At 31.0% G+C, this 12,038-nt stretch overlaps 2 protein-coding genes across 4 annotated transcripts; one reads left to right on the top strand and one right to left on the bottom strand.

Moving 5' to 3' along the window:
- Positions 1–1,865: 1,865 nt before the first annotated feature.
- LOC101222641 (probable serine/threonine-protein kinase WNK9) lies at positions 1,866–5,273 on the bottom strand. 3 transcript variants are annotated; one of them, XM_004142520.3, is made up of 7 exons: positions 5,018–5,273; positions 4,896–4,933; positions 4,381–4,608; positions 4,048–4,268; positions 3,668–3,825; positions 3,156–3,576; positions 1,866–3,053 (listed from the first exon to the last, which is right to left on the bottom strand). In XM_004142520.3, exons 1-7 carry the CDS (start codon positions 5,114–5,116, stop codon positions 2,386–2,388), a joined length of 1,833 nt encoding a protein of 610 aa, XP_004142568.1. In that variant the 5' UTR covers positions 5,117–5,273; the 3' UTR covers positions 1,866–2,385. The 3 variants fall into 3 exon arrangements, with proteins under 3 accessions (XP_004142568.1, XP_031736005.1, XP_031736006.1); XM_031880145.1 differs by having other exon boundaries at positions 4,896–5,273; XM_031880146.1 differs by having other exon boundaries at positions 3,773–3,825; positions 4,896–5,270.
- A 6,375-nt stretch (positions 5,274–11,648) lies between these two features.
- Positions 11,649–12,038, top strand: LOC101222885. Its single transcript, XM_004142521.1, has one exon. It carries the CDS (start codon positions 11,649–11,651, stop codon positions 12,036–12,038), a length of 390 nt encoding a protein of 129 aa, XP_004142569.1.

The raw sequence follows: 12,038 nt of genomic DNA, 5'->3' as shown, positions 1-12,038 counted from the left end.
CTACACAATCTCTTCAAATCCCAACAAAATCACTTGAGTGAAATAGAAAAAGGAAAACAATTATTCTTTTGAAATAATATTTTCCTTTTTTTTGTCAACCTGAGCTGAGCTGTTTTCGAGAACACAAAGTTATAAGTTCAAATTCCAAGTGATACTTAATAAGAGCTTTTAAGAAAAGAATTCTTTTTTAAAAAGGATTAATGAAAAGTTTAACGAAGAATAATTAATTAGAAGGTAGATTTGGTTGCTACATAATTGGCACCACTCAACAAATTCTCCCTCAAAGGAGTGTTTACTGTATGACATCTACAATCTTTATACATGTGTTCAGGCAAGAATGAACACCAGCTTAAACCGAAACTCAACCTTAAACATGTTTGACTTTGAGTTACAGTATTACTGTATGACTTTCTTAAATCAAACACAAACTTGTCACGAAATTGGTATGGAAAACAAAAAAAAAATCTATAATCTACAAAGATTTCCTAGACGAAGATGAAATTCGAGCAAAACATATCAAACACTACCGTTGAAAACAGAAAAAAATGGCTTCAAAATATCTCATGCGGAAGAAATTGCAATCAGTTAAATGGCTAATTTCCGAAAACAATATTGTTATCAATCAACAAATTGAACATGAACTGTAGAGTACAGTAATCAGCTTCAAGGAACCTCCAGTTGACCAAACTTGAAACCAACAAAACGTTGATTCCAAAAATAGAATTCATAAGTGCACAAACATGAAATAGAGAAATTGTGAATCAAACCAAATTTTGAACGTGATTTTAGGGCTGGTTGTCGTAGAAAGTAAAGGCTCGCGAAGAAGGAAACATGGGGGAAGATCCAATTTTCTAATGTGATTCTAATTATGTGGGCAGTTTTGAAATAAAAAAAATCAGATATCACATACCCAATCTAAACAATAACATGAATTTAGCTGTAGTTTTGATGACATTGATGCTTAAAATAGAATATAAATTTGTTATCAGGTACAGTTACCCTTAATTTTATGTCTGTCCGTTGACATTTAAGAACTGTAAAATATGTTTGGAGAATCAATATATGTATATTTTGAAAATAATCTCGAGAATCAATATGTTCACTGATTTGTAATAACTCATGCCACAATCTGAATCATTACAAAATAGGGCTTATTTAGTAATAAAATGAATAAAAGGATAAGTGGGACATTGCAATTTAATTTCACCAAAAAACTTTGGCATCAGAACTTAAAGTAGCTATCAATATTCAATATGCAGGAAGAGTGGACTTTGGATAAAGCTTCCTTTTTTTAGTTCTTTTCCCTCAAAGTTGTAATGTTTGACAAAGATTCCAACTCATCACCACTCAATAATGTGTGCTGTCTATTTACACTTTTTTTTTTTTTTGAAAAAATGTCTGTCTACTTGAACTTCTTTCTCATTCGAAAAAGAAATTTCAAAACAAAAACAGGGTTTTAGAACTTACTTCTTTTTAACTCCAAATTTTGGCTAATAGAAAACTAAAAACTAACAACTAAAACTATAAGTACTTAAACTATTTCCAACTTGGTTACCAATGTGGAGTTCTGGACCCCAAAAGTTGAAAGAACAATCATTATAACTAGTTGTGTGAAGTCAATCCTATTTGGAAAAAGAGGGAACACATTTTTAATGTATAATGTATTGTTTCACAAAAGAAAATGCTATTTGAAAGAATTTTGAGAAACCAAAGTTAACCTTAACTCCACAATGATTGAGATGATTTTCCATTCTATAGGTATAAGATTTGATTTCTCATTTACACAATTGTTTTATTAAAAAAAAAAACAATTTTGAAAAAAAATATAAATAGTTTTCATGCCAATATAATTATAGCTTTACAACTTGAAAAAACTTTCACTTCTGAGAAGCTACCAATCCTTCACATAGTAGTTGCAGACATACATAGAAAGATGAAGCGAACTCAAAATATTTATAAAGGTACATAACATAAGTAACCTTTTTTCTTCACTATCTATACAAGAGAATAACCAATACAATTCAAATAATTTTGTGAACTATAAAACAATGATCAAGAAAAGAAAACAAAAAGAAGAAAAAAGAAAAAAAGAGGTGACATTGTAAGTGTAAAATGTTCAGTAAGTGCTGTGAGTAACTTACATATTTTTGTACAACAAAAAAGCAGCAACTGGTAGAGTAGAGAGTTGTCTGTCGCTTTGAAGGCAATGTGCCTGTAAGCTTTGATTCTTGAAACATGCTCTGCAATAAAAGAATCTAGCTAACGCCTCGCAACTTCGGACCCTTTGGGTATCCGAACGGGGCAGCTCTTGCGAAATGACCTCAAACCAACTATGATTGCAATCTTCACAATCTTGTCCAATAAAAACCGCATATCTAAATTTTTTCAATTCCACAGCCATCTAATTTCCCAATGAATTTGAGAGGAAAATTTATCTTCGCAATAGGATGAAACCGTGGACAGTGATCGGGAACCCAATAAGCTTCTTTGTGAAGTGTCAATGACAGTGGCTTTGTTAACTGGTAGTTTTTCTTTGTTATACCCAACAGTGAGTGATTGGTCAATTTTCTTGTAATTATCATCAGAATGTCTTTGCCTAAAACTATGAGAACTAAGAGCTTGGTTTTCGTTGAGGACAGAATCTGGCTGATAGTGCTGGCTTGACACATTTGGTTGTGTAGGTCGATCTGCTTTGAGCGAGAACTGCTCTTGCTCGAAATGTTCGTGTGCCAAAGCATGCCCATCTGTGCTTAAGTTTAAAATCTGATAGAGTTTGATTCCATTTCCTTTATTCTCTATCAAAATATTATCAGATGGTTGATTGCAAGCGTTGTAGCTTTGAGAGCCACCGTCGTAAGAGATGCGAGGTGTTTCGTCTATGCCAGGCCCTGGCTTCCACTCGGGAACCAAGGAAGAAATTTCCCCATCAATTTTTTCAGCTATCTTGATCACATCTTGGTCAGTAATGTCAAGCTCCGCTATCATTTCGGTGGCTACTGTTAATGCTGTATCATTCTTGGTGTCAAATGGGAAATATATGTTCCGAATAAGCCCTGCACAGATATGGCATTGTTCGGGTGAACATTTCTCTAACTATTAATGGAAAGCAAGCATCCATAACAAAAAACGAAAGGAGGAAAATAAATGTGATCTACCTTCTTTATCCGTAATCCTAAGTCTTAAAACAATGCTGCCATCTTCACGTATTTTCCCCTTAATATTGTTATCAAGACTTACCAATTGGTCATTATCATTGTCCTCAAAAAGTTCAATCCCATCAGGTTCCTTCTGGACCGAACGGTACCTCCATTCATCTGAACCCTCCAAACTGTAACTAATTGAGCTAAATCTTTTTTCTCGTTCAAGGAAAGGGCGTACTATAGTGGAAGCAAAATCGTCCAGTTCTCTCCGAGAATCTGAAATTTTCAACTTGCTTTCACAACCATCAATTTCGAGAAAAGGGTCACTCAAAAGCTCCCTTGCTGAAAGTCTACAAGAGACTGGTGCCAAGCATTTCTCAACGAATTGTCGCATGCTTGGATCCTTCACTTTATACAAGGCAGCTGGTTTTTTACCCTACAAGTAGAAAGCATGTTAAGTAATCAACTTTTCTTCTCACATAGAAGATTAAAGAAAAGCATAGGCCTGTTAAGAGCGGAGATCTTACAGAAATTACTTTCTTATAGATTTGAACAGGATGATTACATTCACTATATGGATATTCAAACGTAACCATCTCCAAAACACACATCCCAAAAGAATAAATGTCTACCAATTCATTATATGCCTCTTCATATACTTCCGGAGCCATGAACTCTGGTGTCCCTGTAATGGTAATGACAATTATAATAAACTAATCTGAAAAAATGATTTATTTCTTGCAAAAATCACCACCAACTCAAGGAAAGTGATTCATCGTAAGGGCATTAGGATCAGAGAGTCAAAAATGAAATATTAAAAGAACTGTAACACGATCTCCACCTGATCCTTCATTTCAAAGACTCTATTGGCAAAATTTCACATGATTTGAAGAAAAGATAAACATACCAACACAATGATCAGCATGTGATTTCCGGAGGATAGCAGCAAGACCAAGGTCTCCAATTTTAATTTCTCCCTGGTTACCATTAACAAAAATGTTGTCACACTTGAGATCTCTGTGGATCACAGGGGGGTCTTGGCTATGGAGATAGTGAAGACCCCTCAAAATTTGTCTACACCATCGCTTCACTGCTCTAATGTTAGCTCTCCTATGCTTTAGCCTATACCTGGGAAACCAGAACGAACCAGAAATTAGGCAGAATTCTAAAAGAAAGAATGCAACAATTACCAGAATGGAAATTGAAGAGTGTAAGATTGAATGTTGAAAAGCATTCTTACTGCCTCAAAGTCCCAGAAGTGAACATTTCAGTTACAAAGTTGATGTTCTTATTTGCAGTATCGACCCAAGAGGTATAGAATTTCATAATGTTCTTATGTTTCAATGTTTTTAAGAGATGAATCTCAGAGTATAGCCTCTCAAGATCTTCAGGACATTGAAGGAAGTTACAGAGTTTGACCTGATTCCAAGCAACTTCAATCCCTTCATACTCATCAAATGCTCTGTAACTATAAAGTGAAAAAAAAAAAAAAAAAAAACTCAGGGAAATGCTCATTTCCAAAAACTGAACAAAATTAACAAAATCAAACATAACCCATGAAGGGAAATCGGAAAAGAGAACCAAATAAACAAAAATCAAACACCAAGAGATCGAATTCTCAAAATACATAGTAAATGTATGTGAAAGAGAATCAAATAGAGAAAAAAAAAAGGTTGAAACTACAAGGGAATCCAAAATTCGATATTAATTACAAAAACGGAAAGAAAACAAAGGGGAAGCTAAATTGGTTCATACACTGTCTTGGAAGCTCCTTTGCCGAGGATTTCATCATACTGCAAGCAAAAGAGAAAAGAAGAGAATAAAAAAGATGGGGAATTGGGAAGATAGTGAGAGAGAAATAAGAGAGAGAAGAGTACTCTTCCATATCTGCCAGTGGGATCAATTTCAACATAGTGAGAGAAATCCGGAGGTTGAAGAAGATGAGAGAAAGCAGTGATTGAATCGGTTGTGTCCATTTGATATGAAGGGAATTGGGTTGCTGGTGAGCAGAGGAAATCCTTGGTTCCTCCTCAGATTTTGGGGAGAGAAGTATTTGGAAAGCACATATTTTTGGGGAAGAAAAAGTTAAGAGAGAAGAGAGAAAAGAGAAAAAGTTGTGCAATGAAAGTGACGGCCCCTTTTCAGTTTTCATAACTTTTCATTTCATTTCTAACTGTAAGTAAATACAAACCCGTAATTCCTCCACATTTTTCATTTTAATACCCTTATCTCTACTTTTAAACAAGTTTTCATTTTAACACATTTATGTAACTTTGGATATTTACATGTCTCCACACCATACCCCAATTCACATACTAACTATATTAATAATCAATTTCCATTTAAACAAAAATTATGCATGTTTGTGATTTTATATTATTTTCCATATATTTGGAAATTTTTTGTTTCTAAAATATTTAGTTCTTATATTTTTTTTGTTTGCCAATTTGTATTTTTTAAAATTAATAAAGTTTTATACATATCAACTTGAGAATTTTCTTTTATTTAAAAATAAATTAAGAATTTTCTTTTATTTAGAAACAAATACAGTTTAAGTTTGAATATAAATATGTTGCTAAAAAAATAAAAATAAAAATAACTCTGATATAAACATTAGAAACTCTGAATATATCTCTTCAATAAGATAATGCTTCAATGTTTATTTTGCACAAAGATTTATATATCATAAAATGAAAATGTCAATGAATGTAGAAATGTGGAGATGTTGACAAAAAATGAATAGGTCGAGAAAAAGGTTGGGTTTGAGAGGGGAGGGTATGCAAAAAGCAGAATCAAATGAATCAAGTGATCGTGAACTCAATTTCTTATTAGTTTATTGTACAAATCTGAAGCATTTGATTATAAAATTAAGTTTGAGAGTTGTTTTTTCACCAATCCATGTTCTCTTTTTATTTTATTTTATTCACATAGCTTATTTGTCAAAATGGAATAAAAAGAAAGGCAAATCAATCGCAATCATTATTTCTCTTTTTGAATAATTGTATCATCATCATTCAAAAATATAATCATGCTTCTAAAAATATGTTCTTCAACTATCTCCTTTCTTTTCCATGGATTATATTATATGTCAATAAAAATTGAAAGAATCTAATTCAAATTCAAATTCACATTTACATATGTATATATATATATATATATTAACTATCATAAAATCTATATTTAAAATTTTCAGTTCTTATCTATAATAAAACATTTTGAGGAATTCAACCAAAAAGTGAAATTTTCATTTTTTATGATATTACCATATTTGATCAAAATATATATCTACACACATACTATATTACCATATATTTACTTATTACTTTTCTTTTTATGTGTTATTTCTTTCTACAATAAATTTATTTAGTTTTTATTTCTCTTTGGGACTGTTTGTTTTAGAAAGAATTATTTTTCAAGATTATCTTTTGATAATAATTTTTATTTACAATAAGATATTTCAAGAAGATATTTTAATTTCTTTGTCGAAAAGCTTCCACAAGATTGTTGACAAAATTTTTAAAGACAGAAACTTTGAATCTCTTTCTTATTATCTTTAACCAAAAAAACTATGAAGTTGTTTCTCTATTCTCTTTTCAAGTACAACAAATTTTGTCTTAGGTGATTCACTCATAAGAAGTAAATGGAAGAAGACACACAAGAGAACAATATGTAGCAGAATCTCAACTGAAAGGTAAGACTTTACCTTCAACTAACAAATAATTGTATGAAGAATCAAATACTTCAATAAGACCGATCTATGAAAAGTGGCACAAGTGATTAAAGAAGATTTTAACCGTTGGAAGATTCAATTATCAAAATCAAGGGAAGCCGAATATCTTCAGAAGATTCAAATATAAATGTCACGAAAACCTGATATCTAATAATAGTAACTATTACAGAGTACCAATTTAGGGGAGCATCATATGAAGATCTGGATAATTGACATTTAGTATCTTGTTATATACCATGCATATTGATCTTAGCATTTTTACATTCCTGTACTCATTTGAACCTTAATAAATTAATCTCTTCATCCAAGCTTACGTAGGCGATACTTACTGAACTGGATTATCAAAGTTATTGTGTTTATTTTTTTCTCACAGTTCTTTTAGTTAACAACCTTCCTAGTAAAATAATTTATTTTACTATTTCAATATAGATTGTATGTTGTAGTGTACCGTATTTCTATCAATATTAAATAAACACAACGTAGCAGAGTTGTAAGAATATATTTATACAAATCTCTGTGAAAAAAATTTTAAAAAATGAAAAATTGTTAAGTTTAACAATACATAGGATGGAGATTGAATCAAACATTTAAATTTGAGGTCAATAGTACAACTGCACACCAAATTATGGGAGTTGAATTAGAAAACATTTTATAAGATTACTTTTTATAAAAAGAGTTAGACAAATTATATAAGTTTGTCCATATAGATTGGCATTAGTAAAGGTAGGTTGGATGTTTGGTAGATCTCTTTACTTAAAAGTGGTGAGATGTAAATTTATATTTTTTATGTAACTGTGCTATTTTTTAATCTTTACATGTTCATAAGGAATAATAAATCAAACAAAATCCAATCATTTACTTAATTAAATGCCCAACAAAGTAAGGAAAAAGGAGTCAAAGTTAACAATAAATTATTTAGACCAAATTAAAAAGCTTCTTACCCGAATAAGAATAGAAAGTATAAAGAGTAATGTAGTCAAAATCTTTGCTAAGAAAGTTCAAATTCAATTAATTGAAATATTTTATTGAATGGGATGATATAAAAGTCTTCATGTAAAGTTGGGAAATTGCTAAAAATATATGACAATATACGTGAGGATCACATTTCTCAATTCTAAAGTAAAACACAACAATTAGTAAATTAAACCATGTCATATTGTTGTAGGTAATGAAATGATTGGAATTTGACCATGCAAAGATCTCTCATATGAGGGAAACAATTTTTTTTCCCACACAACTTTGATTCTATTATTATACTTTGATAGTTTAACAAATTAGATTGGCTTAACATTTAGTATAAAATTAAATTTATTTAAAATAAAATAGATATAATTAAGATTTAAAGAGTAAAAAATTAGAAGATTTTATAGTCATCGTGATTTAAATTTTCAAAAACAACTTCCATCTCCTTTTGGTATGTTTGTGAATTCTAGATAAGAATGAAAAACACAATTATTTATATTTTTCAACTCCACCAATTCTTTACTTTTATCATCCAAAAGTTTAGATTGAAGATAATTTTGAATAAATACAAATGAACCCACTATAGTTACTTGTTAGTAGACTTTGAAAAGAATCTAGCTAACACCCCCCTACTAATACTATAAAAGTTGATTCAGTTGACATTGTAGCTATAGTAATATTGTTGAATATACCTGACTTACCTGGTTAATAATCTTAAATCAGGAAGAATTCGACTTTCGTTATTCAACAGATCTAAACTTTTTTATCTTCTCTGTACAAACCTCAACTAGTTAACAAGTCAACTTCACTTTAATATCATTTTGTCCCTTTTTATTACTTTTCTTTAAATCTATCATGCATTGATGGATTATGTATATTATGGATTCCCGTGACCCTCAATCCATAAGTAAGATAATTGTATTCAACTATGATTTTGACAATGAGTTGCTTCGATAAATGTATATGATTTTGTTAGTGGATATTGTTTTCTTGGTATTTACATACTTATATAATAATCATCACACAAATAACGAAATGCTTATTCAACATTCTTCCTTCAAAAGTTGAATAACGTAATTACTCACATAAGTCAACTTGTATCTATGGTCAAGAACTATACAACAATAAATTGGTCTTCTTACCTTGCGGTCATACTCCAATATTTGTTGAATATTGTATGCATGCATGCTTGATGTCATGTCACTTAATAATGCATTCTCGTACGAAGAAAATCTTCATGAATTAGTTTTTTGGAACAAACACATTTTATGGAAAAAAATAAAGTGCTAGCTATCCCAATCTTCAATAGTAAGAATATCTTGCATCTTTTGACAATAACTTGGATCATGCTTTTCTAATCTTTCAAATATCTTTTATAGCACTTAACTGGGATATCAAACATAGTGAAAGTTGAATTCCATCATGTTGAAAAACAACAATTATAAGAGAAAAACAATTTTACTGTCCTTTTAATCACTTGGGTTGATAAGGTCTAATAGAAAAAAAAAAGCAGAAAAGGTTAGATTTTGAGGGTAGATGGGGAACATAACCTTATTGGTATAATTTTGGAGCTTTTGAAGGTCCCTCTTTTCACTACAGGTTTGGATTTTAGAGCTCTAGAATCTACGTTGTTGTTGGAAACTAATCCTACTTTATTTTCTGAATATTGGTTTAGTTTTTTTCCATTTTGTAGTGTTGACTTCTCTTGTTGGTTCTCATGGTAATTCCCTCTATAATGATTATTTAATTTGCCTCAATCTATCGTTGTATAATGATTACAACAAAATATGTGAAGAGGAGATGTTGATTTCTTTCGTTTTGTGGCGTTTATTTCTCCTCTTTCTCCTTCTTCTAATTTGTAATTAACAGGGCATGTCGCAGGTGGTTTTTAATACCTAGGAAACCTACAAAAGGTTATGGTTTGTGGCTATGTTCTTCTCAAAGGGAGTCATATTGGAAGGCCATTTTAGCATTTTTTATTATTGTTTTAGGTAGTTTTGAGATTTCAAGGGGTATTTAATCATTTTTTAGGTGGTTTTGGGAGCCAAGTTGATGTTATCCACTTTTTATATGCAGGTGGCTGAAAAGATACTTTATTATTAGAAGAAGAAACAAATACGGTGTAAGACCTAGCTTTCTAACTTTAAACTAAAAGGTTTGAAGGTTCAAAATTTCTCCACCAACTTGTGTTGTACTCAAAAGATCATATATTTGTATTAAAGTGATCCTATCAACTTATTCAAAAACCTCCTTAATTAGTTGGAGCCCATCACAATCATTTATTTTTCTACTAGATTTGGTGGTTTATTGGCCTTTTTGGTTGGGATGCACTTAGATAATCTTACATTTAAAGATTTTTTTTAAGTGTTTAATTTTTTAGACAATATTTATTTTTCAAAAATTAAAATGTTTACCTCTCAAAATAACTTTTGCGAACCTTTCAACGTTTATTTTAAATCTTTTTTTTAATCAAAAGAATTTAAATAAAAATGATTTCTTAAACATATTTTTTTAATCAATCCAATTACAAAGTTTGTTTTCCGTCATGGGCAGTCGTTAAAAGAATTATTTTCCTTTCTAAATAACATATGGTCCGATGCTTAATTTTGAAATAAAAATCAATTTTGCTCTAAACTTTTAATTTATCAAAATAAATCATCAACTTTGGTAAGTGTTAAAATGTGTTAACAATTCTTGGATAATTAATCTTAAATTTGCAAAAATGTTGCAATTTTAATTTTGAGGTATATTTATAAATACAATAATTAGATTTAAAATATTAAATTTAGATTAGACTTTAGAGTTTATTTGATGAAATCTATCACCAATACAAGTTTATCCTTAAAAAATTATTGAAGTATATTTGACATAAAATGAGGATGGAAATAACAAATTCAAGAAAATGTTTAAACAACGGCATGAGATGAGTAGTTCATGTAAAAACCCAAATTAAGGTCACTACCAAGTGAAAGTCTGACCACAAGGCATATCGCTCGACCCAACAACTTATATGTTTATCCTAAAGTAACTAAAAAACTCTATCAGAATAATCTAGGTCAATCACTTTTGTAAATACTTCTTTCATATGTGTGATAACTTGAATTTTAATCTAAACCTTTTAGCTAATTTACACTCTTTCAAAGAGCATGTGATAACACTACACAGACGTGTACATAGTTTTTTTCTTTTTTTCTTTTCCGTTTTGTAAGTCATGTTTTACACTCATTCAAAATAAATTCATCATACAAATGGGAGTTGAATGTAAAGGCATGACGGCAACGTACGGCGAACTCCCGATGTCGTGCAATACGATGTCAGGAATGCCTCTCCCGATGCACTACGTCTGACCCAGCGTTCAATACTTGTTTATGCATGGAAAGATTCTTTCTCCACGCATTTCGAAGTATTTTCCAACGCTTTGTTGTGTTGGGAGATGTGAAATTTCTTGTGGTGGGTGTCATGTAACTACCAGTCACACAACAATATATGTACAACCCGAATCAGGTGCAATAAATATAAGAAAACAAAAAAGTAAAATGGTTATGAAAGGTCCTTAACATTTTAAAATTTTGTGCAACTTTAATTGTTCGAGTGTGGCACCGTGAATTTAGATTTGAATAGGGAGAGAGCGACGGCACAAAATGATGAAGACAACAACAATCATACAAACTAACTATTGGAGCGGCTGATCAATCATTTAGAAATCACCTAAATATAGCGCAAAAAAGTTAATGTATTTAAATACACTAATAACATAAATCAAACCAAAACCAATATTAATTATTCTCTGTCGCTCTTCTTTCTCTTAAAATAAAATGAGTGTGGCTTTTCTTAATGATACAACAGTTACAAACTTCATCAATGACACCAAGATATTTGACGATTGTGTCAAGGAAAGTTTTAAGAAACTCGACACGGACAATGATGGGTTTCTCAACATGAATGAACTTCGGGTCGGGTTTCGGAGTCATCCATTAGAATTTGAATTAATGGATCCTGTGGATGATCTTTCTGAGGTTGTTTGTCATAAATTTCAAGTGGAGAAAAGTGGTGGGATTGACGAAGAAGAGTTTAAATCTGTAATAAGGGATATTCTTCTTGCTATGGCCCAGGGGATTGGGAACTTTCCTCTTCAAGTTGCACTTCAACAAGATAGCTTTCTCATGAAGGCTGTTGAACTTGAAAAGGCCAGAGAACAAAAATAG

This window comes from Cucumis sativus, chromosome 1, assembly GCF_000004075.3.
Source record: "Cucumis sativus cultivar 9930 chromosome 1, Cucumber_9930_V3, whole genome shotgun sequence".
NCBI classification, from domain to species: Eukaryota; Viridiplantae; Streptophyta; class Magnoliopsida; order Cucurbitales; family Cucurbitaceae; genus Cucumis; species Cucumis sativus.
This window is presented reverse-complemented; position numbering and strand designations above follow the sequence as displayed.

Bases quoted from the DNA above. Each gene is read 5' to 3' on its own strand.
- LOC101222885 (XM_004142521.1), top strand. From the start codon at position 11,649: ATGAGTGTGGCTTTTCTTAATGATACAACAGTTACAAACTTCATCAAT.
- LOC101222641 (XM_031880145.1), bottom strand. From the start codon at position 5,116: ATGGACACAACCGATTCAATCACTGCTTTCTCTCATCTTCTTCAACCT. The intron at 4,609-4,895 runs GTATGAACCAAT...TTCACTTTATAG, and splicing joins AAAGGAGCTTCCAAGACAGT to TTACAGAGCATTTGATGAGT. The intron at 3,826-4,047 runs GTATGTTTATCT...TTACCATTACAG, and splicing joins ACATGCTGATCATTGTGTTG to GGACACCAGAGTTCATGGCT.